This window comes from Cuculus canorus, chromosome 2 (assembly GCF_017976375.1).
Source record: "Cuculus canorus isolate bCucCan1 chromosome 2, bCucCan1.pri, whole genome shotgun sequence".
Classification (NCBI taxonomy): Eukaryota; Metazoa; Chordata; class Aves; order Cuculiformes; family Cuculidae; genus Cuculus; species Cuculus canorus.
In genome coordinates this window covers 101,741,759-101,768,126 of record NC_071402.1, presented here as the reverse complement: position 1 = coordinate 101,768,126, position 26,368 = coordinate 101,741,759, and the positions used below count along the sequence as shown (strand labels likewise).

General features: G+C 38.7%; 1 protein-coding gene across 1 annotated transcript in view; it reads left to right on the top strand.

Moving 5' to 3' along the window:
• Positions 1–26,368, top strand: part of ADCY1 (adenylate cyclase 1) — a 157,685-nt gene that overhangs the window by 53,167 nt on the left and 78,150 nt on the right. The window contains 2 exon segments of the mRNA XM_009568494.2: positions 10,409–10,527; positions 22,252–22,363. Coding sequence (XP_009566789.2) covers positions 10,409–10,527; positions 22,252–22,363 — 231 coding nt within the window.

Sequence of the window (26,368 nt, the reverse complement as noted above, 5' to 3'; positions counted from 1 at the left end):
AAAAGGACTTGTGAAGAGGCACATTTGTCTCACCCACACATCAATAATTGCCCAGAAGCTTTCCACTGAATAGCATCTCTGTGTATTTTCTGTTAGAGAGAATGGAGGAGGAGGGACAAATAACAGCACACAAACCTGTTGTTATGTAATTAAAAGTGCACTACCATACAGTTTTCAAGAGATAACATGATAACAGCTGCTAAGACAGATTATCATAGGTAAGAACACCGGCTATAGTGTATTAGATCCTTAATTTAAAAAGTAAGATAATTACTTTAAGATAAGTACTTTCTTACAGCTGATTTCTAAATCTAGAGCAATATCCATAAGTGCAATGCTGTGTGAACACTCATGGAGTGTTTTTATTTATTTTAGTAGGATACCACACTATCAGGGCTGATTCCTAATATTCTCTCAGCAGCAAGAATTCATAGGGAGCTTTAAAGTGGCATTAGGAAAGTTTTCTTATATCTATTTTTATTGTTTTCCACAGAATTGTTTTTACTTCTAGAAGTGTCTTAACTATAACAAAAAGGTAGTTAATGCTTTAAGACAGCTTGACACAACCTTTTCCGTGCCACTCTTCATGTGCAAGGCAATTCCACCATAGACCAGCAATTCTGCCACATAGGTGCTTCCCATTACAACAGCTGACCTAGCCACATGTGCAGTTTGCCACATGATTCCTGAGTCGCTGTTACTGCTTAAGCAGAGATTATCTCCATGAATAGGGTACTGAACTGAGCATTTTGTTTTCATTCTTGTGTGCAACACTATACGCTATTTGCGCACACGCACTCTCACAGAAGTTTTGCCTGTTCCTTTTGATCAGCCTTCTGAGATGAAAAGGCTAGGCCACAGCCCATTAACAGGCAACAAAAATACATTCTAATGTAATTTTTTTATTCAGGTTTGCCATTCTAGAGTGAGCTTCCATCTATCATGTAAATTAAATTCTTTCCAAGGCTTCTGTTCCTCAATACCCAATATAAACTGATTTTATTTGGAGATTAACCTCCATTCAGACACATTTGATTAGGAATTTCCCAGTTTGACAAGGTAATAATGAACTAAATCTGAGTCACAGTTGTTATTTTAAGTGAGTGAATACACTTGTTTCTTCTTTAGCATGTTTGTGGTTGGGTTCTTGTTTTTCCCTCTTTGGAAGTCAATGAGATTTGCTGCTGATGGGTTCTGCTCTGTGAAGGCAAAATGAGGACCAGTAGCAAAGGACAAAGGCTTTTAGATTTTTCTCATCTAGATTAGTATAATTCTGTATTTCTCAAAGAAAAATATTATGTCTTAGTCTCTGGAGATTTTGGTATGCATTCCATTTTACTGTTTTGCACTGTGGTTTGCTTTCATATTGCTGTACTAAAGGAATCTGTGGCTTCTGAAAGGAAGTGCTAACTGCTTACCACTTAATACATCTTACTTACATTCTAAAATTATTATTTTTTATTTGGAATTCTTGGGTTTTTAAAAATCCTTACTCTTCTTACACCTACTACTGAGCCCAGTTTCTATCACTAACTATCAAAAAGATTTATCTTTACTGAAGAGTTCTTTCCTGTTTCATCACCAGCAAAAATCTAATAAGAAATGACATGTACTGATACTGAGTGGTGACTGCAGCTTTAAATGTATGCTGTATCATACAATAACGATGTGGTGAAGTAGCAGTACTAGTGCAGCAGTGTGTCCTTAATGTTCCTCTGATTCTTCCCTTGTTCTGGACCCTCAGCTGCAGAGTATGTCTGTTTCATCATCCAGGAGAGTACTAGAGATGCGTGCAGCCTTTCTATCTGCACTGTCCTACACTGGCCCCATTTCTCAGCAAGGTGCTAGAGCAGACCGCAGCAGGTTTATCTGGGTTTTGGAGGAGTGTCATGAGAGATGTCAAATCTCATGGGGCACAGGAAAAGCAGAGTGTGCCACAATCCCAGTGCCATCTTAAGCTGCAACATGTAGCATGTTATTTGAGAAAAAATCCCGCTAGCTGGGAACTGAAGGATTAGTAAGGGCAGAAGAGGGGGATGTTTCTACATTGCTGAAGGCTGAGTTCTGTGACATTTTTGTTGACCTACATTTTGAACAGAACAGTGACCAATTTGTGTGGAAACTGTACGCCTAGTTAGAGCATATTTGAAAAGTGTGGTTTAAGGCTATGATACCACAACTGCTGATCGCTGGTGGTTGCACCTAGGGAAATTTTCAGACCTGTCTTTTACTTCCCCGTGTTCATTGCAGAAAGGCAAAGAATTTTCCCACTGCCTTGTCTTGTTTCTGGTTTTGCCAAGCAGAAGAGACAAATAATGTGGTGCTCCACACCTAGTTTGAAGGAGTCACTTTGAAGAGATAATCACTGCTGGAATCAAGTAATACCTATTCCTAGCAATGTACTGCACAAAAGGTATTCCTTTTTCCCAGCCAAGTGTAAGGAGGGTTTTAAGTTATCTGCTCTAGAAAATGTTCTGATTATATGTGTATGGCTACTTGCCTGCACTATAGTGAGACAAATAAAGATACCTTGAGTAAAAATGCACTGTTTGGTTGTGTGAATTTAGCTGCTTCTTGCTCAGGAAGCTCAAGAAGTAGGAAGATTTCCATCAGGTGAATTGAGTATCATCCTTTTCCTGTCAAGTTTTCTGTGATGGTTTTGTGGATACATTGAATTTTGCCAGTTAGGTTTCAGAGAGAGTGAATACTAATGATTGTGGGGTGAAAGTAAAAAAGATGAATGATGGGTTAATGCTGCAGCCATTTAATCATTGCTGTTTATATCTAGTGTCAACACTGTTAGCTTGCCTTTCTGAAGATTAATTCTTACTGATACATTTCTAGAGCATTCTGATTTAATAGATTTGAGGCCAACCAGGAAAACAGGCTACGCTTTTTATACTTATAGTTTCCCTGTTTATCCTCATTGCCTTTCTCTGCTTTTGTTCCTGTTTGAACAAGATTCGTAGAGCTGATCTCAAGTTATCCTAAAAGCAATCTTACAGTCCATTCTGCAATCACATGTCCCTTTTTAGGTTAGCATCACATAAATATTCCATAGTTATTTAGTGGGTGTCTGGAGCATTTTTTTACATGCTGAGGTTTCCAACTTTATCCATGTCATATGGTTTTGTGATACATGAAAGACAGATACTGCTGAGTTTTTCTCATCCTTATCATTCCACTTCTTGAATGCTGTCCTTCGAACTTTATGCCTTTGTGCAGTTTTATAGTCTCTTTATGCTCACTCTCCTGTGTGATACTTCACTCCCTGCTGCCCATTACTCTCGGTGTTTTAGCCAAGACTTCACCCTCCCCTAATTCTTTCACAAAGTCTTACCTTCTCCATTGTAACTAATAACTTTCCATGTGGAACCAATTAGTACCTCATTAAACACTATGCTGATGATATAACCTGCCTTTCCTTTGTTCAAAAATAAACTAAGTTAACCATAGAAAGATGTCAAATTGGTCATTCACAGATCTACTCATCCTGAATCCATCTTGTAGTTCATATATGGTATATCAATCATCTACTATGACTGTATGTTGTTAGCCATCCTTTTACTCCTCCAAATCTGTGCATTAGATGGCAGGTTTATGAAAGATCTTTTAGGATTATGATTGTAATAATGACTTACTGATAAATATAATTTTCAAGAAATCTCAAGAATGTTCTGAAACATTGCCACCTCGTGGCTTTTAAAAAATCACCTTCTTTAACTGCTTTTTCTTGTACGTAGAAGAACGAGCATAGCATAGTTTATTTAAATAATTTTCTAAGGAAATCTACTATTTTTGTTTTGCAGCTTACAGGAAGTATAAATTAGTTCTAGTAGTTTTACATAAAGTTGTTCTTCCATGCATTGCACTAGGCTATGTTTCTCTCTCAGTTTTTTGTTTTCCTTACTGGCAATTAAATGGCTGTGCAATTGTAGTATGGGGATGATAGACACTGTGAACCCACTAAACAGTAGCTTTTAAAATTATGCAAGAGTGAACTTATGAAGGTATAATTAGGTAGCAGATGGTAATATTTAGGATGTCCTTTGGAGTCACAGATGACTGAGTAGAAGGTGAATCTCAAAATTATATACATAAGTTTACTTTGAAACACTCTTTTTAATATTTTATATGCATGTTTGATGCTTGTCTTCTCCAGGAAAAAGTGCTTTTTAAATATGATGACTGTTTCCATTTAAGCATAGCAATAACAAAAGAACATCTGTGGTAGACTGCAAAAACTGGTGGATTAGATTTCATGTTTTGTATTGTAAAAAAACCTTGTAGAGTAGATGATCAAAATACTCCATTCTATTGTGAGCTCCCTTTCCTATTTGTCATCATTGTTGAAGTGTTACTATAACAAACAAAAATATCTATATTTTATCAGCCAGGAAACAAAGGTGCCAAACCTGGTTTTGTTATATGCCGCTTCTTTCTCTCTTTCTCTCTTTCTTTCTTTCTCTCTTTCTCTCTTTCTTTCTCTCTCTCTTTTTCTCTTTCTCTCTTTCTTTCTTTCCTTCTTTGTCCCTATGAAAATGCAAAAAAACTGTGGACTATACTTATGCAATCTGTTCGGAATAACATGCCAGGGAGTGTGAGAAAGGACCAGGATCTGGAATGCCATGCAAAGTTACTACTTTCCCAAGTATGAGCTTGTGAACCTCTGAGTCCCATTTTGAGCAAGCCTCATGAGACAGAGCTCTCTTCCAAACCAGGTGCAGGGTCCAGGCTCTGTAGTGGGTTGTAAGCAGGCTGGCTGTAAGCAGCAGTTCAGGAAGAACCTGTGGAAGCTGACTGAAAGAGACCGAGTTGCATGTCATGGGACTGAAATAAATGCAAAGCAGTGAAGTTTTTCTGCATGGCCCTTCAGCACAGCCAGACTGTAGCTACCTTCTCAAAATGAATTCCACTAAATGTGCAGGTACAGTAGTGTAAGAGGATAAGGAGCAATGAGCAATTCAAAAACCCAGACACGCATGAACGCCTGTAGCTTCAAGGCAATGCTCTACAGTTCCTCTGATTGCTTCTCTTGTTTATTTCAGAAAAAACAGTGACAGCAGTTTCCTTTGATAAAATAGTTTGCACTGACTATAAATAAGATTTCCATTTTGTTTTCTATTTGTGTCATATGATAATCTACAGGAATACAATTTAGCATGGATAAGGACACCAAGTACAGACAGTTTATAGGTAGAAAGTTGTGAGGAGTCATCCAGCTGCACCACAAGCAATGAGAAGGGAGGGAAAGGACACTGGCTGGGAACACGAAGACATTTTTCTGCATTCATTCTTCTTTTCTGATGAAGGGAAGGTGGGCTCACAAAGTATTTACAACCTGCTGAAGGAATCTGAAAATGTATCACAGTCATTTCCCCTGCAGGTGTCAAAATAAATAACTTTGTACAATAAGAATACAATGCAGTATTGGACTGGGTAGTATTGTTTGGGAAACTGCGTGAAGTTATTATAAATCAAAGCAAAAATTTCAAAGGGACTTTGAGAAAGTTGTAAGTGTTTGGAAAAAACCAATAAAATAAGAAAGGAAATTGTTTTCAAAGTAGGGGGGAATGGCATCTTCATTTGGAGATAGGTGCAAGAAATATATTAGGAATATACACTGAGGACTCCCATAAAAGCAGAGCTGGGGTGCAGGTGGGAGAAGTTGTCCAGGACAGGGTTGGAAATGGAAGAAGGTATTGTGCTGAGAAGCTTCCAAATTGAAGAAAACTGAAGAGAGCGTTGGGGCACAATGAGGGGTGCAGATGATGGAAACTGTTGCTTCGACAGTCTGTGTTGTCTGCTTGCTTCTTTCTGATTCCCCTCTCAGGAAACAGAAATCAACAGTACTGCTAGAAGGTGCTGAGCCTTGAGCTCCCTTGCTACTTTGGAAGCCACAGATGCGTGTGGTAAGGTGGCAGGGTGGCTTCAGGCCTCCCCAGGAACCCTTAGGCATCCTGCACTCCTAAACCTTGTGGTGTTGTCCTCCTTGGTACAACAGTAAGAAGGGACCTTCAGACATCACCCAGTTCAACAACCCCTTCAAAGCAGGGCTGCCAGCTACATCAGGCCTAGTCAACTTGGGCTTTTTGTAGCCAAGTCTCGAGTAACCACAAGGTTCTTAAAGTATTTCTCCGTGTCCAGTTTCTCCAGAGTGAAATTTGAAATACAGGAGCTTGTACTTGCAATTAGAGTTGAGAATATTTCCAAACAAGTAGTAATATAGGATCTTTGTGGCCATTAGCAATAGGACATTATTTTTTGTTTTGTTTTCATTTTTCTGCCTTTGCATATTTTCCTTCTTTGTCATGTGTATAATAGTGCTAGTTGTTGAATAGTATCAAGGTAACTACTCAAGCTGAGCAATTCCTTTTTGGCTTGGGATGCACATTTTTACTTGTCTTGTAGTCAAATGAATATTTGTTCCTTCTCTTATTTCTAGTAATGCTTCATTACTGTGGGAGAAAGAAATCTGGCTGTTTTTCTAAATTGAGCATCCTTTTCAAAATTAACTAAGTCTTCATTAATGGTGCAGAAATCCTCATTAATGAGGATAAGACAGTTGGCAGAGGCAGCACAGTTTAGCATTCCAAATCTCAGGATAGGACTGGCAATTTAAAATATAAATTTAATGAAAAATGCTGTGAATGAAGGAGATATAGGTCGTCATCTGTCATTTTCTTTTCATAGTGAGCTTTTTGCAGGGACTGCAAAATCATTGATGGACATTTGCAGTCCTTGGAGAGGATCTCTTCTATTCACCATGTGATTTCACTTTAGACCGTGTTAATGCTGAGTGAAGATTTAAAACAGGAGAAGAAAAAAGCATAGATTCCTAAAATAACATAAGTTGGTCATAAGGCCAAGATTTCATTTTCTGGGTAGAAAGCAGCTATAATAAGCCTAAACAGCATTGTGGATCAGTGAGAAAGGTGAAAATATGGAAACTTTATTCTCTATAGTAGGACTTGCCTTTTGGAATATGCCACATGTTGAGGTTACCTCAATACAACATTATTTGTCACCAATAAGATCTGCAGCGCGACTGTTGTTTTATTCTAGTCAAAGTTGCTGCAACTTGATTAGTGCTCCCTGTCTCAGTCTTTCAATTTTTTTCAACGCCTGTCCCTGTCAGAGGCAACCTACTCAAGCATGAATGTCACCACAAGTATGACTGGCCTTGTTTTGGTGCTGTTACTTGTTCCATTCAGTGCAGTATACAGCCATGCACATCCAGTATTTCTTTTAGTCTGGTTTTCAGTTTATTTTTTGAATGAGATCAGCGGTACTGGAGCAAATGAATAAAATTAGGCAATGATGACAGTACTTGCTGAATAGAGACCCAGATGGAGCCTTTTCCCAAACTTTCCAACAGCTGTCTTTAGTGTAAATGAATTCATTCCTGGAGCTCCAAACGTCTCAGTCCTTGATCATTCCTTAAGCTAACCTGAAAGGCAATATTGCTTTGGTTGACAGATGAGATTTTGCCCAAGATAAAAGAGACTTTTCTCAATTTCTTTTCTAGAGTGCTAGATGCTGTCTTTCAGTGCTTTGATATTCCAAAATGAGTGCATCTTCCTTGCTCCAGCCTGTGTTCTGTGGAACCTGGATTCTTGGATCTGTTGAGATGTGGTTATATGAATTCATTCACACTGTTGCCATGACTGAAGTTGGCAGTCCGATGGATAAACTTGAAACTGCATTTTAAATGGCAAATATTTTCTGTGTGAAAACAAAACTTAAGTAGGTGTCTAAGGAAGCCTTACAAAGCCTAAGAAAACCTGCTGCAAGTTTTCCAGGTGTTACCTATGAATGGGCCAGAATATGTGGCAGAGCCACATAGGCCTTTATAGTCTCAAGAAAGACAAGATCCAAAATGGCAGACATCCTTTCTATGCAGGTCAGTGACCCACACTAAAAATCCCTGTGGATATAGCAAGAAGAAATGTGTTTATCTAGAAGTTTGAACCGATACATTCCATTACTGAGCTAACTGGAACAGACACTGGATAAGAGTCAGAGAATCACAGCATGGTAGTGGTTAGAAGGGACCTCTGAAGATCATCAAGATCAACCTGCTAAAGCAGGTTCATCTATACTAGATTGCACAGGAACATATCCAGGCAGGTTTGAGTATCTCCAGAGAAGGAGACTCCACAATCTCCTTGGGCAGCCTGTTCCTCTGCTCCATCACCCTCACTGTGAAGTAGTGTTTCCTCATGTTTAGGTGGAACTTCCAGTGCTCCAGTTTGTGCCTTTTACCCCTTGTCCTGTCGCTAGGCACAGTTGAGAAGACTCTAGCCCCATCCTCCTGATACCCACCCTTTAGATATTTAAAAGCATTGATAAGTTCCTCTCTCAGTCTTTTCCAGGCTAAATGGACCGAGCTCACTCAGCCTCTCTTCATAAGAGAGTCCTCTGATAATCTTTGTGGCAGTCTGGAGGCAGAACTACTGTCTTCTTGATACACCCCAGGTCACCATTGGCCTTCTTGGTCATGAGAGCACATTGCTAACTTACGGTTAGCTTGTCGTCCAGCAGGACTCCCGGGACCTTTTGCACAGAGTTGCTTTCTAGCCAGTTAACCCCTAACCTGTGTTGGTGCAGCGGGTTATTCCTCCTGAGGTGCAGAACCCTACACTTGCCTTTGTTGAACTTTATTAAGTTCCTCTCTGCCCAGCTTTCCAACCTGTCCAGGTCTTGCTGCATAGCCGCATGGCCTTGTGGTGTATCAGCAACTCCTCCTAGTTTTGTACCATCAGAAAACTTGCTGAGAGTACACGCTGTCCCCTCATTCAGGTCACTGATGAATATGTTGAACAAGACTTGGCCCAGTACCAACCGCTGAAGAACACCACAGGCTTCCAAATAGACTTTCTTCAGACTTTCTCTTTCTTCCTGGGTCTGGGATCCCTGAGGGACAGCCTTAGAAGTAAATGCTGAAGCAAACGCTTTCAGCAACTCTGCTTTATATGCATCCTCCATCACTACAGCACTCATGACATTTAGCAGTGCGCCTACATTTTCTCTGGTCTTCCTTTTGCTGATGATGTACTTGAAGAAGTCTTTCTTGATGTTCCATAGCCCTCCTGATCTCATCCCTACATACTCTGTCAGCATTCCTATAGTCCTCTTAAGTGGCCAGTTCCTTTTTCTGGCCTCCAAAAACTTTCTTCCATTTGAGTTTTTCCACAATCTCCTTACTCATTCTTGCAGGCCTCCTGCCTCCTTTGCTAGATTTCTTACTCCTAAGGACACATCAGTATTGAGCCTGTAAGAAGTGCTTGAAGATTGCCCACTAGAGCTTTCTCCTATGGGATTCCTCCAAGTAAGTCTTGGAAGAGGCTGTAAGTTAGCTTTCCTGAAGTCCAGTTTTGTAATCTGCTTATTGACCTTCTTCTTCAACACTGTATCCTGAACTCCACCATCTCGTGGTCGCTGCAGCCGAGGCTGCCCCAACTTTCACATCACCAACCAGACCTTCTTTGTTTGTTAGTGCAAGGTCCAGCAGCATTGTTCTGACCAGCTCCTCCACCGTATGTGTCCAGAAGGTATCATCTATCCTCTGTAGGAATCTCTTTGTATTGTGTGTGCCTAGCTGTGTTGTCTTTCCAGCAAATATTCAGGTGGTTGGAGTCCCCCATGAAAACCAGGGCTTGCGATGATGATGCTACTTCCAGCTGCCTGTAGAAGGCCTCATTGACTTCCTCTTCCTGATCAGGAGGCACTTTGGTTAGTATACACCCACAACAGTGTTTGCCCCTTTAACTTGCCCCTTGATTCTTACTGCCCTCTGGTGTATCAGCCACTCCTTCCAGTTCTGTGACATCAGCAATTTTGCTAAGGATACACTCCGTTCCCTTATTCAGGTCACTGATGAACAAGATGATAAGATGCCATTAAAACTGTACCTTTATTACTGCTTCACTGATTCAGACTGTGGATAAATCTATCATCCACTCACACTGCTTAATAATCAGCTGTCATAGTCCTTGTAATGTAACACTTTCATTACAGTTAGGAATAGGGCACACAAAAGGATAGCAAATGATCCTGGCAAATCTTTCCTAGACAGATAAATGCTATTAACAATAAAGTAAGTTGTTATTATTAGCATTGTGATGTTAATAAAAATTATGGACAATTATCTGCTGTTGAAGCTGGCTCTCCCCTTTCTGAATTTTTTGTCTGATTTTTTTTTTTTTTTAAATACAGAAGACTTAAAGACGCCCACATAGAAGTTTACAGAAGTTTGAAAAAGAAATTGTTTGTATTGCTTATGCAGTGGAAATTCTCAGGGAGCAGACTAGATTAGGAAAATATTGTCTAGTTTTCTTATTTAAAACTTTTGAATAATAGTTGCATACTCTGCCACAAAACTGATGTTGTTTATGTTTTCTTTTAGGAGCGCCTCTTGATGAGTCTGTTGCCTAGGAATGTTGCAATGGAAATGAAGGAAGATTTCCTGAAACCTCCTGAAAGGATTTTCCACAAGATTTACATTCAGAGGCATGACAACGTTAGGTAGGATTGATGTCGCATATGAAATAATTTAAAGTGGAGATTAGTACCATATAGTGACATGCAATTGCAGTCAGGTCTTAGAGGAAAAAAACCAACAAGCAGTACAGTGAAGATTTGTCATTTATGCAGAGGGGGAGAATGGTTCCACTAGTCTAGCTACTTTTTCTGCAAGTGCCTTGCTTCCACAACCAAAAAGAGTGTCAAAGAGGTTTACTTGGTGCCACCTCTGCACTAAGCAAAATGTAGGCATGACGCAGAGCTGCCTTGATTTGCATCTTTGATTTGTGGCAAAGGAGTAAACTCCCTTAGCACCTCCTTCTCTCCCTCACACACTGGTAAATTTGGTCAGTTTTAAACATCACTGAATTTAAACATGAGCAGCTCACTTCTTGCTAATGGTTAAATATTACATAATGTTGGTCATCATCACTACATATACAAAACTCTTTAACAATTTAAACAATTTAAAGTTAGAGCTAAGTGTACAGTCCCCAAGAGCTGATGTTGCAAAGTTACCCTAGTTGGTCACAGTCTTTTGATGGTTCTCAATTTACAAAGTCAGGTTTGAGTGCTCCTGAAGGAGATAATTCAGGATCAAAAAGTGGGCTGTTTTTCTCTGATTTTCCATGTTTATACTTCATGCTTTTATGCTGTTCCCCCCCACCCCATTTGTCTTTCTTTGTTTTTCTTGCCAATCTTCCATCTTTGGATGATGGCCTATTTGCAGTCACTTGTGCTTATCTTGTCTGCTACCTGTCACGTTTTTGTTGCTTGGTGCCTTCTACTATCTTTGTTTGTCCCTTTGGTGATTATATTACTTATAGACATAAAGCAGTGACAGTGCTACGAAATACCTGTTTGCTACTGTTAGTCGCATTTACATTGAGGTTCAAGGCAAGCCAACAGTGATTATATCCTGATTAGTACATTTAAGCATTGCATGTCTCACAGTCTCTGCATTAGTTATGCTGTGGGTGGTTTTCTTAAAGAGCATTGCTTTGCATCTGGACTGCTTATTTATAGTGTTTCTGAGTCCTTTCTTGTGCTGAGATCTTTTTGAAATGTAACCTCAGGAGGACCCTTTTTTTTCTACATGAAATGATGTTTCGCATAACCAGCGAGTGGCTAACTCACTGCTTCCATGTAGAGTTCATAAAAGATTTTGAATGTGAGTGTACGTGTCTGGAGAAGTGAACTCATTTTCTGACATTAAGTGAGTACTTTTAGGTCAAATGAAGGCAAAGCAAGAGGGTCTCATTAATATTAATTAAAATAAATTAAAATACCAAAAGAGAGATCCTCAGGGAAGGGAACTGAAAACAAGAGACCTCCCCTCACCATCTGCACTAGAAGAAACAGTATTACCTTTTATTTCAGCAATGCAACAACTGTATTAGAAAAATAAAAGATAAGAGGAGAGGCATAGTGTCCCATTAAATACCCAGCAAGCCGTTGCCAGCTGGTACAGGTATACCAGAGTTTCACCCCAGGAGCTTTGTGACTGCAGACCTGAATGATGTAGGGCAACTCCCTGCAGGTGCCACCCTGACACCAGTGTGGAGGACAGCACTAGACCATCCTTCTGGTGAGTGCTGCTGGTGGTCGGTGCCAATAATAAGATATGTGCTTTACCTGTTTTTGGAGATGAGAACTATTTTTCTTCTTTTGAGTAGTGGCAGTTCAGTGCTATACTGGGCAGACCTAAGAGACAATTCCCATATTCTCATGACATGCTGTCTTCACACCAAATATTCTGTAAAATGCCACAAACAAGCAAACAAAAAGGCCCTCTATTGTTTGAAATTTCTGGAGTTTTTAACCCCAAAGCTACATAGTAGAATATAAAAAATGAGCTGCAACTTTACCTTTCATATTGCAGCACTTTCTTTTTCTCACAGCAAATATAATAAGTGTCAGAGCATTATTCTTCAGAAAGGATAGGCTGGAGGCATTAGGTGTGCAATTAGTAAACTACATGGGTTTTCCACCCATCACATATTTTTTAAAAAAAAAGAGACAAAAAAAACCCCCAACAACAAAAATCCCTCACCACCAACAAAACCCATCTTCTAAACAGCTGCTTGAAGACCCAGAGTCTTTAAGCACTAGACCTTGCATGTGAAAAATAAGAGATTCACACGGCTACCTTCTTTACCTCCACCCAGGAAAATAGAGGGGGATACATTACAGTGGGTGCGTACATACCCCTGAAAGAAGTGAAGGAAGTACTGGGAAAAGATACTGGCAAATTTCAGATACACCATGGCAACAGACCTGGTTTATGAATTACTTGATAAATATTTTATTAACTATCAAATGGTTGTTGAATGACTGCCTGCAACTGACTGTGCCTCCAGAAGGGAATGAAACTTGCCTCTTCATGTTGACAGCACAGCCCTCAGTGTTGTGTCAAGCTTCAATGAGCTCTTCCCAGATCTGTAGTAAAGAGAGGAATTTATTTTGCTCACAGATATCACTCTTCAGTTAGAAATCACTTCTGACTTCCACCTTAGTACCCAGGCTTTTATTTTTCTTCCTGCAGTACAAACCATTGAACTTCTTCAATATCAACTGAAGATTTCTGTGTGGAAAGGAGGGCAATTTAAAAATTATTTCATATTTCCATTTGAGACTGTTCTAAAAGCTCCAATGAATGTAGCCCATACAAGAGCATTGAATAGGTGGCTTTCTATGCAGAATGACATTGTCATGAAAGAAACTTGCAAGAGCCCTGGGAACCAAAAGTTTCTGCTAACACACAGACAACCTCATAACTCAGGGAAGATCTGTTATGTAACTTTACTGAAAGTGCTAAAAATACAGAGGAAGGCTGAAAGCTTGAGCCATCCATGTTCCTACAATCCCAGAGCCTGAACTTTTATGATTTAGTTCCAGTAGGTGCAGATCAAAACTCTGTATTTGGTAGCACATTCATGTCAAAAGAGAAGGATCACTAGGACTGCCCTGGGGTTGATTGGGATAGAGTAAATTTTCTTCAGATATTATACTGGCCTGCCAACAAGAAGGCGGAGAGTGCACAAGAAGATGGGAGGGGACGCAGCCAGGACAGCTGACCCAAACTGGCCAAAGGAATATTTGATACCATAGCAGCATATAAACTGTGGGACCGTGCCAGGAAAAGGAGGATTGCTGCTCAAAAATGAGCTGGGCATCATTTTCTTTGTGGCGAGCAATTGCACTGTGCATTACTTTTTGTATATTATTTTATTATTGTTGTTGTTATTGTTTTTCTCTTCCTTTACCATTCTATTAACTGTCTTTATCCCAACTCATGAGTTTTACCTTTATCCTTCTGATTTTCGTCCCCATCCCACCATGGGGGAAAAGGAGTAAACTAGCAGCCATATGGTACTTAGTTGCCAGCTGGGGCTAAACCATGACAACACCCAAATTCACCTTACTTTTGAAAGTAGGATAAAGATGCCAGAAAAGGTTATTATCCATTCTAATCCTCTGTGTGTATTTGTGCGTCTGCGAAAAGAAGCAAGAAATCTCTCCCATGGAAATTTTATTAGCTTCTGTATACACTGTTTAAAGGGTAGTGGTTCAAACAGAATATATTTATCTGCGGAACCTTCCCCAAGAAGGGGTCAGAAGGAATTGACACATGTTGATGAATATCTGTCCTTTGCCAAGAAATTGTTCACTCTACAGATATGCTGTTTCTTTTCCTATGTTTTGTATGGAACACCTCATGATCTTGAAGAATATGCTTTTTTGTTTTTTTTTTTTTATTAAAGAGGAAGAAATTGGGGGGGTTATATCTTCTACCTTGTAAAGTTTTTGAACGGAATTGTGGGACTGTAAGAAGTGAGTGCATGTGTTTTAAATGGAAACAAACAACTTAATGCAAACAAGACATGCAAACACACATCCAAAATTACTGGAGTGTGAACCCAGCGTGGACACTAAATTCAAACATCAGGAAGGTAAAGTATTTGCAACCAGTATAATATCTGTGCCTCATTAGATGGAAATAGTCCATATAGAGTTTAGGAGCCATTTCAACACAGTACAGCTGTTACCATACTAGGGTGATACCAACCAGGGTCACAATGAAGGATGTGAGGACCAGATGTCAGCTTACATGTGAAGACTTTCCAACAGAATATCTCTTCTGTGATGCTAAGGGGTATGATTTGTAACAAACAAGAGACATCTCTTTCCTAAGATTAGGTTATGTAATGCAGGATTAATATTTCCTTTTCTTATCCTACGTCTAGCCCTATGGGGTTGAGGAATTTACAGTTTACCTATGTACAGTGTCTACTGTAAAAGCACAGTACTCCTGACTGAATTTCACCATGCAGCTAGGATTCAATTAACTAATTTTGAGTTGTGTTTCAGCTCAAATATATGCCTTGTACAGAGCACTCAACACATTTTCTTGTTTGTCTCTTTTGAAGTGGACTTTTCCCACTCCATTAGGTATTAATGACACTGTTTCAACAAAATCATGGGTGAGGTTAAAGCTGACTTGGTATGTTAACAGACAACTTCTCACTCTTCTCCATAACTCAAATAATGTTCAAGTGATGAGATAAACAGAAAGTGAACATTGAACTGCTACCAATTTCTTGACCATCTGCTACAGCAATTTCATTTAGCCTAATATTACGAATATGAAATAAAACTGGCTGCTTTGTAAGAAGAGATATTCATTTCAGGCAATACACTGCCCAATTCAAAGCTACCAATAAAAAGATTCCTCATGGCATTTACAGGTTGTTGTCACCTAGTCTGAAGCCAGAGCACAGTCTGCAGCTATTTATACGCAAATATATCTCTCTTGTCTTTTAGAAAGCATCAGAACTATTTTTTTTTTAATTGAACTTACCTATTTCACTGTTTTAAAAAGCTGTGAACCTGATGCCTGTGAACAGCCTTTGTTATGCAGGCTTTCTGAGTTCATAAGACTTCGCAGTGAACTGGTATCCATGAATGATTATTTTGTAAAATCAGCCCTCTCTTTGCTTTTCAACAGCCCTCTAATTTTTTCGAGAACACCTGTTTCTTCATCATCTCAGTGAATTATAGATAAAATTATTAATAATTTTCCCTTATGATTGATCTTTTAAGGAAAGAAATAAAGCCCTATAGGTTCCTTTCTGAGGCAACGTGTGCCATGGAAATATCACTTTTATTATAAGTTGTACTCTAATTAAACAAATAACCCAAGTGGAAAGAAAAAACATAGAATACAACCCCTCCTTATTTTGCTGAGTATTTGTTTGTACATGTGGCTCCACTGAAACCAGCAGCTCTATACAAGTGCACAAAGCACATGAATGAGCACTGTTAAAAGTGAACATTTACCACCTACAAGCTCTTAAATGTCGTGTGTAACTTGGCAGGATTTCTCCTTCTAAAGACCCCATAGAGTGACATAGAAAAGGATCTCTCCGTCAATACTCGCAGCTGGGAAGCAGCTACACCTCTTAAACCAAGCCACAGGCTTTCTATAATTGGTTTTAGGAGGTGCAGCAGGTTCCTGCAGTGCTGTTGGAGGGCTGCAGAGTCACCGGGCAGGTGCTGGCTATACATCCCTGCAGGAATCACAGAGCAGAAAACAAGAATGCAGAAAGACCTGGAGGGGTGACTCCATGTCTTGCAACACAGAAATGCTCTAGATAATCAAGGAGTATGAGACAACAATGTCTGGAACTTATATTGTTGTGCTGAACCAGTTCAATTCCTTGTTTGTCCCTTATCATGATAAAGGGTATCTTTTGCTATATCAGGTTGCTCAAAACCCTGACCAGCCTGACTTTTAATACTTCAAGGAATGTGAAATCCACAGCTTCTCTGCGAAACCTGTTACACCCTCATAGTAATAATGTTCTTCCTTCTATCTAATCTAAATCTACTCTCTTTTAGTTTAAAAATATTACTCCTTTCCCTGTCATTACAGACCCTGGTAAAAAGTCTCTTCATCTTTCTTACAAGCCTCTTTATATATTGAAAGACTGCAATAAGGTCTCTCTGGAGCCTTCTCTCCTCCAGACTGAACAACCCAGCTCCCTTAGCTTGTCTTCATAGAAGTGCACCATTCCTCTGACCATTTTTGTGACCCTCATTTGGACCCACTCTGTTAGGTCCATGTCTGTCTTGTGCTGAGATACCCAGAGCTGAACACAGTGCTCCAGGTGGGGTCTCGTGAGAGTGGAGTAGAGAGGGAGAATCGTCTCCCTTGACCTGCTGGCCATGCTTCCTTTTATGCAACCTGGGATACAATTGGCTTTCTGGAGCGCAAATGCACAGTGCTGATTCACATCTGATATTTCATCCACCAGTACCCCCAGGTACTCCTGTGCAAGGCTGCTCCCAGTCCAATCCTCAGTCTGTGTCCATATTTGGTATTGCCTCAATCCAGGTGCAGGACCTTGGATTTGGCCTTGTTGAACCTCATGAGGTTCACGTGTGTCCACTCGTCAGGTATGTCAAGATCCCTCTGGATAGCATTGCTTACCTGTAGCTTTTTGACTCCAACACTCAGCTTGGTGCCATCTGCAAACTTGCTGAGGGTACACTCAATCCCTCTGTCTGTATCATTAATAAATTCGAAGGGAAAACAAGTCAAAAGTAAAACCTGACTCTTCAGTGCCTACAAATCTGTATTTACACGTTAAGAGATAGATACGCATCACATATGTTTTGTTACAGTAATCTGTGGAGTATATATTCTTATACTAAATTCATGTGGATATTAGAGTTTAGGCATGTTGTCTGTGCATGAAGCATCTATCAGGAATTGTTCATCAGTAGTTGTAGATGCAATTACTTTGAACTGTAATTGGAGGAACTGTTTTTTCAAACTGTTTTGAAAAAGTTATCTTTTCGGAAAGCTAGGTGCCTTTCATTAGGATCAGAGGGAAAGATGCAGTGCATAGCAACCATAACAGGAAATGCTCTGTTGCTAACTAAACTCCTTTGAAGAAATTTATTTGTAAATTCAGTGATTTTTGCAGTTGCAAATATTTTCATAGTATTATATATATTTCAAAATGGTACCAGCAAGTAGTTATTAGCTATAAGCACAAGGTGTTACCAGAGCAATGCTGTTTTTAAGTCATGGAAAAGGTAAACATAGCTGTTACCTTGAGAGAGAAAACCAGTAACAAAAGTGTGTCTTGTATGTCTAATAAAGCCATCGGAAGGAAAGATTTCAAACCAGTGTCCTCCTGCTGCTGTCTTGCACTTTAGCGATGCTCCATCACTAGACATCAGATGTTCCTTTGCAAGCAATGTTCTTTTGTAAGCCAGTGGGCAGTGTTAGCAGCAAGCAAACCTCTAACCCAGGACAGCACTGCCTCTGCAATACAATGGTGTCACACAGACTTTAAAATCAGGAGCAGAGCTGAAGTTTTACAAAGCTCTGCTTAATAATTTATTATTCCATCCCCTCCAGGATTTAAGTAGAATACTGACATGCTGTTGTAATTTATGATACTAATAACTTGTCTGTCTAAAAGCCAAAATGATTTGATTTTTACCAGATTAACCAAACTTCCCAAGCCTGTGAATTTACTGGTTGGACTCAGATAATCTTAAAGGTCTTTTTCAATGTTTAATGAATTTATGTCTCTGTGGTAAAATCTTGGTATGACTGAAAACTACAGGACAAATCCTGAATATCTCAAAGAGCATAGGATTGCGGAGATTTTGTATAGCCCACAAGCAAAGAGAAAGATAGCTCCTAGAGATCCCTTTGCTTGGATGTTAGACAGAGGAGTAAAAGCATTGCTGAGCACCTGAGTAATGAGGCAACGCCAGGCTTAGCACTGTGATAACCAGCCTTGCTAACCACCACATTTACACCACTTTTCACAGGAAGCTGCACTGGAATCACACACAAGCTATGCTCTTGAGCAAACAGAAGCAGACTTTGTACCTTGTTTTCACTTTCTTTCCACTTTCATTTATCTGTTTTCTTTAATAGGTGTGGTTTAATTGATATTGGGGTTTTTTTTGTTTTTCGCCGGAGTGCCCCAACTGCATTGTTAAGATTTCTGTGGAATTAAAGCAGGGAGAGTCATGTCCCTGAATGGTTGTTAAGAGAAACAAATGTTGAAGGGTAGCTTCTCATTTCTTGTTTCTATATATGCTAATATATATATATATATATATATTAAATGAAATTACTTGATAATCACTGTGAAGTATCCCTTTTCATACCATACCATTATGAAGAGTCTTTCATGCATAGATAAGGTAAAGGTAGCCCTAGTTTAATCCTCTCTGAAGATGTGGTCCTCTGTGGCAATTAGCAATAAGTTACAGTGAACCAAGTTTACTTTGCTTTTGAATGAGTGCATCTACCAAAGTGGCTAACATGCCTTAACACTGAGGTCACTGCTGTAGTTGCTGACTTAATTTTTCTAAGTATGTCAATGTCATACATGGCCTACGTTTAAAACTCTTTTTATTTTTGTGTGAATAATGTATCCAAATGAAAGGAAAGGCAATTTCAGTGTTAATTTGTGTTCTGCAGAGAAACGCGTGGGAACTTGGACATTGAAAAATATGCAAATATATTTGAAAATATGATTTGTCCCTGGAAACATGTCAGACATATCGCTGGAATCCTGACGTTGTGTATCTTATCTTTTATCTCTTCAGTACGCCTATGATTTTTATTGCCACAGTAAGAATAGTAAACTTTTTTCAGTTCTCAATCCCTATGTCAGATTTTTCTTCTTCCTGATAAAGGCTTCCTAGGTCCTTTACATACCCAAAACCTGAGTAGCATTTTTAGAATATCAGAGCTCCATGTGTGCAAGAGAAGATTGTCCTCCTCAAGACTGTTGTCCTTAAGTGATAATAGGACATGAGGCAGTAGGTTCACAATCTCAGCTGCACTTCAGGTCTACAAAGACCCTGCTCATCCATTGGTTGTTTCCTACTATCCCTGCTGAAAAATCGGGTTTGGTCATTTGTATTTCAGCCTACATTCAAAGAAATGCAGCAGCTGCTATGGTTGTAACATTGCATTGTGACAGAAATGAGCAGAATTTCTCAAAAAAAAGGCCATGCTTACACTCACAGCATTGCCCCATCTGCTGTGCCGTGTCCAGACACAGGAGTTATACTGTGCACATTTTAAGAATACTGTATTAAAGCAGTTATAAATTTTGTAAAAAAGCAGTTACAATTTTTTGAAAAAAATTATGCCAAAAAGTGTATCAATAATCATGTTAACTAACATGTTCCATTAGCTTTAAAATGTATACGTGCAGTTAAATGCAGTATGAAATAATTCACAAGCATAACTGAAATACAACTGTGTCTCATCCCACAATAATTGCATATTTTACCTAAATTTGCAATTACACATTCAGTTATGCACTGTGAGTAATTTATGGACTTCACTTTTTTGTATAGTTACCAGTGTTTTGAATCAAATGCTGAGAGCTAAGCATTAATAGATACTCTTTTAAAATGTTTAAATGATTAGCAAGGATCCCATACTTATTATTAAGACAGTTGTATGTAAAATAACTTTCCTTTTAACTGAATAATTGTGCATGAATGTATTTCTTGTGCTTTGCTTAACTAATTGAGAGGTTTTAATGCAAGTGTAGGTGTACATAACCATCAGCGGTGTAACTGTTGCTCTTTTAGTTGTCTCCACAAATACTGGATGTTTCTCTTTTGTGTGTATGTTCTTCACTGTTACAGATCTTGGTAAATAGATAACATGGTTTCTCCTTAAAGGCCTAGTCCTCCTCCCCCAAAAAAGGCTTTTTTTTTTTTTTTTCAAGTAGAAATTGTTGGTGCTACGGGAGGTATTATTGTTACTATAAATGTGGACTGTCATATTTCAAATCAAAATAGAAAAATTAAAACAATCCAAACCTAACATGCAAAGGAAGATAAGTAAAATGGCAGAGAAGCTAGTGGAAACTGTTGTTATAAAATAGCATCTACTCTCCCCCTCCATACTAACTAAAACCTAGAAACTACATGGCAGGTTGGATTGCAACACTTGTTTCTTCCTGTGTGTCTTTTCAGCTGTATGAATTCTGATGTGAATTTAGGTCATAAAGCAAATGGGTCATAAAGCAAACTGTATGAAAGACCTTGGTGTGCATTTAAGTGCATTTGAAAATCTTCAAGGAATTTCAGAGGATGTTTTGATCCTAAGGCTGTCAAACAACAAGAATGTCAGTCCAGAACTAAGAGAATATGTAGAACTTCATGGGCAAACAGGCAGAGCACTTTGCTGGCATTATTACACTCTGTTAATGCCTTTTACTTTACCCATCACTTGATTGGTTCACATTCATCACAAGAGAGCCACAAATAGTAAAATTGACTAAATGCTGAATGTTTTATTTGAAGAAGCCTTTTTGTTGCATTTAAACAGCACAGAAATGGAACAGTTGTTTTTTCCTCTGACCAGGGACATCTTGAGCAATGTTCTCATAAAGCATGCTCACTAGAGAAGAGAGTAGGGCAACTGCACCAAAGATTAACATGAAAACATAAGGGTTTTATTTGTGGATGAAAGCTGCTGAATTTAAGATGAGTCCAGTTTGTGGTGGGATGTTACCTAATCTGCTCTGGTGGGCAAGAGATTTTAGCAACTGGGTTAAATGAAATTATAGATATAGGTGCTGAGTCAGGAGTTGTATTTGCTCTTTTTTTAAGTTTCATGGGAGATTTCAGGCTTGGTTATGGTGAATGGGAAAAAGTAGACTTGCTAGTCCTGCTTTTCTAGCATCTGTTTTATCTGTAGAGTGAAGGTTTGTTGAAAGGAAAAGGAGTGCATAATGCTGAATTTAACTTAGAGTTTGCAAGCTAAGTTTTACACTATGTTAAGTACACCTAGGCCATGTAGCGCAGGACTGTTTGTTAGCATTTGCATAAATAAAGATTTGTTTGACATTTATAGTCTGGGTGTTGGAGATAAATGCATTAGGTCTCTGCAGCATTAGGTTTCTCCGGGCTTTTGCCAACAGACAAAGGAATCTAAATAATTAAAGGATCACATACCCTCTAGAGTTGCAGGATTTGCAAAAGAATTTTTATTGTATCATGGTAGTATCTGTGCTTCTTTCAGCTATCTCCCTTTACCATCACAGATGGGTAGGGATTGTTAAAACAGATTAAACTGTTGGACATTAAAACCTTGCTGACATTGCTGAAAGCTGGATGAGGCATGGAGCACAAAGAAGCCTGGCTTGACACTGTGGATGCTAGCTCCTCATGAGGAGCAGTAAAACCACATCACGTAGCTACCATATGGAAGTTGCTAACTCCTCTACTAAATACTTAGTAAACCTCATGCAAGGTTTGTCAGTTAGGCTGTGGAACTCTACCAGTACAAAAACTGTCGTTGAAACCAATTGAGCTGAGAAGATTCCAGCTGTACAGAGGAAAAGTCATTGTTCTCTGTACTTCTGAAGTGCTCATGTGGGAACCTCATGAATGAGGTTCTTTGCCATATATACTCCAGATAAGTATATAGGAAAGGTATATAGGCATTGAAAGAGGCCCAGGGCTCTCTACAGCAGTCGACAGTACCAGACTGATGCCTGTTTGTCTAAATCTTGCCATTTTTGTTCCAACTATTACTTTATGTGTAGGATTTCAGGGCTTCTTTGAGTTTGTGCTTTGGATCACATTCATTCTATAAATGATAATGAGAATTTGAAAGTTACTTTTGTACTGATATCTCTCTGTCTTTTTCCTTTTTTACAGCATTTTATTTGCAGACATTGTAGGGTTCACTAGTTTGGCATCGCAGTGTACTGCCCAAGAGCTGGTGAAGCTGCTGAATGAGCTCTTCGGCAAATTTGATGAATTAGCTACGGTAAGTACAGCACTCTTATTTCAGTTGAATTTAAATTCCTTTCTGAAAAATGATATGTGATTTACACATTAGAAGTCAGTAACAGATTGGTTTAGCCTCATGTTTTGAATTTCTAAACCTTCCATTTTTGTTAATGTTCAGGAGACAAGCAGTCTATTTTAATTGTTTAGGAAAGAAGTTGAAGTTGCTATTTTTAAATGTACTTTTCTTCCCCCTCCTTGGAGGCCATCAGTGTTCTTCAATGGTTTTATTTTCACAAAAGGCAGAAAATATTTAAATATTTACATTTCTGTCCTGCATGGAAAAAAAAACCCAAACCTTGGATAATGGATAAAAAACCCAAACCTTGGATAATGGAAAATATGAATTTTGGAAGTATGGCATAAAACTACTTTCTGTAATAACAGAAAGCTAGAAAGTAAATTGTTTCTTCACAGAGAGCACTCCTTGTCACAGAAATGATGGTAACTTTCCAGAAAGGCTGTTGTTGGCAAAATGGGATCTATATCATAACTGAAGCTAATGTTTTAGTCACTACATTTACATTGTGCCAGATTCCCCAAGGAAAAAGAAAATGAGAGAAATATTGCTTGCCTAGAACTCAGAGCATCCTAATGGTACAACAAGCAAGAAATGAGAGGATTAGAAGTGCCTGAAAAAGCCACACATCTTGTTTCAAATTACATTTAACAATATGCTGAAAATATGTCTTCCCCTTGAAAAAAGCAGAGGTTCTTCAAATCTGTCTTGTTTGCCAACCACGCCCTCAGAGCCATCGTTGCTAAGAAGTATTGCTTAGATATAAATTATGCTCCTCCACTATCTAGCCGTCTTGTCTTCAGAGTCTATGCAGCAACCTAGAGAACATACTTCTTCAGGTCCCCGACGTAAACAGCATCCACCTTTTTTCAGTCGAAACTCACTTCTTGATGTAGTCTTCCACATGAGAACTCTGAAACCCATGGACATTATGCATCTATGGCTCCCTCTTGATAAACAAGTGTTAAGGACCCCAAGGAGAAAGACATCTGCTCCACAAGATGCCAGAGTTGAGGAAGATCTATTCATAGTTAAATGGGTTATCATTTGATCAGATACCGTGTCCTGATTTGCCCTAGATCTTCTGTGCAAGTCAGAAGAGAGATGAACCATAGTGTTTAATAGTTTAAATGGCTTTAAAATTTTCAAATAGTCTCCTAACTTTCATTTCAATACTGAATTCAATCCTCCAAATGTCAACCAGCCATCTAATAAGCTCTTTTAAAACTTATACTGCCATAATTTATGGAGTAATCGTAGCCAGAAATCACAAGACAATGTAATAACACAGGAGTACTGTGACATAACCTGAGATCCCAAATGTGCAAACAGAAGTGCACATGGCTCTGATGTGACATGGCATTGAAGCCAGGAAGATAGCTATTGGACTATGCTTGCTCCCTCGGCAGTGGCCTGTTACTGTCAGTGACACCTGAAGCCAGGGTACCAGGCAGGTGGGAGCTTTTGGTATGAGATCGGTTGTATGTCAGGAAAAGCAGATCAGAGTTAGCAGAAAATCTAAAAAGCCTTAGCTTTTCTCTTCAGCCTGTGTGCTTTTTTTTTCCAGAAATGAAAATTAATCTCATGGTTACTTTCAGCTATGTGAGAAAGATTTTTTTTATTTACTGGTCCTTCTAGTTCGGACTGTACTGCATGGGAATGTGGTTAATGAGCTTCTCTTGGTGTCTTCTGATGCGGTAAAGGGAGACTTGTTATTGTGTCTTCCGCAGTCAGAAGAAATGTTCTGGGTAGTGCAATTTTTCAGAAGGATTCTGGTATTTTGGTTAAATCAACTTCCAGATATTTATTAATAGGTCAAAACAGAACTAGGCTGATTTTAACACAGTACTATGCTTTAGTATTATGAATGATGAAGGGGGAAACTGCAAGGACATTTAAGAATGTAATGGTGATAAGTATGTTCCCTGTGACTACTAAGTGTGATCTGTGGGTGTGCACGCTATGTGCTACTGTTTCTTAGAGAGCAGTGTCACCTGGAAGGGGCAGTTTATGACAACCCTTATTAAAACAATTATCCTGTCCTAAAACAGTAATGCTGTCAAAGCCCTGTCACCACTATGGAAAGTGTAGGAAGTGTAAAGCAGCATCTGTTTGGTGGGATTTTCCTGAAGAGTCTTGGCATTTTGGCAAATGACGCATTGTAGGAATAGTGAGTCTTTGCTTTTTGACAGTATAGCTCTGAAGCTGACCATAACCGGGTGTTTCAGATGAACTTGAAAAGTTCTTGTTGAGAGACATGGGGCAGTTCAATCTTAAAGTTTGTCGTGACATTTGGAAGATTGTTTATATATTTTAGCATTAAGTTTTTCTCTCTTTCTTGTTGCTGTTTGTTTGATTTTGGGGAGTAAGGCAAATAATTTTGCTTTTTTTGAAATGCTACACCTTCTGTTAAATCACAATAGCTTCAAATATAGTTACAGCTCATGACAGGGAGTTTTGAAGGCAAACCTTAGGTTTTAATTTATTGTCATTGTACTCATTTGAAAGTTTACTTGTATATTTCTTTAATAGAGAGGGAAGAAAAAACCCTGATCTTCTTACACCCTACTAGAAATGATTTGTACGTTTATCATGTCCTTTCTTTTTTATTCAGCTATAGCGAAAATACATTTTCAAAAGCTTATTTGTACAAGTCATTTTAGTTTGTAAATCGCTCAGTCTTTGAACTCTGCTTGGAGAAGAGGTGATCAGAATACCATTCTTAAAATGCTGGTATGTTTCGTGTTTTCACTGTAGCACTGTTTGGTTTTCTAAAGAAACAATCTTAAGTAGTCATATTTTATGTCACATTAGACTTTGTGATCCCATTAATAACTTTTGAGTGTATGGGCCTGTTTCAGTGAGTTTGAAGGAGGGAAATCGAAAACTAAACAAAAATGAGTATTAGTATCATGGGAGTGTAACTTCATTCTAGGTAAGTATCAGAGAATCGACATGGAGACTTGCTGTTGTGAATGCCTCAGGTTTCATTTCTATGTCTAGTTACTGAAGTACTTGTAATATCACAGTCTTTTGGCACCCTGATGTTCTGTAAGTGTTTTGGCTAACTTCACCCATTCTGCAGAGATTCCCTTGAGACTCTACCCAACAATAGCAAGCCACTTTTCTGGATGTATGCAGTTAGTTAAGTTTCTCATAAGGCCTATGAATAGTACAAATAGAAAGAATGATTTTTCATTGATTTCTACTGGAGTTATCTGTTTTTCAGGCCTTGTTTACTTAGTTCAGGCTGTTACTTCTGAAGTTTCTCACTTTCTTCCCTTTTTGGATAAGCAGAGTAGCTTTGTGCAGGGTCAGATTTGGCCCTAATAATAGTTATTCTTTACTACATATTATCAATGAATGCTTTAAACAACTGATCTTTGAGTGAGGCCTTCAGACGCCTTGTAATTAACCTTCAACACTTATAGCTAGCTTCTAGTTTGTCATTCTTCAGATTACTTGAAAGACTGACAAATTTTAATAAGATATAATCTTTTGCACCGTGTTGTTTTTATGTTCCCAAGGAATTCTTGGACATGTGTCACTAAGATTAAGACCCTTGTGGCTTTAATATACTGTACATTTCAGTGCTTTTTCATTTCATGCTTTTGCTATGATTGGATTTACTCTGAATCAGAGAGCTTCTCAAGGCTGCTTTTACCCAAGTAGCATCACTCAGAGTTGAACATGCCCCTGCTTGGGTAGTGTCATGGTCAGAGCTTCAATGTCTTATTATATAGTTCAGCTATACCCAAAATATTTTACCTGTAAGAAGTTATCTTAATAGAAAACAGGAGGCATTTCTCCAGCTTTATAATGAAACAGATTTGCATTTTAGAAAAGTTTTGATCTCCTTTAATTGTTCTTATCTTTGGTAGATTTATCTCACATGCTTCCTGCATGTAATCCATGTGGACAATTAATTATTTGTGTTCACATGTTAAGTTGTTTCTGTTTCAACTT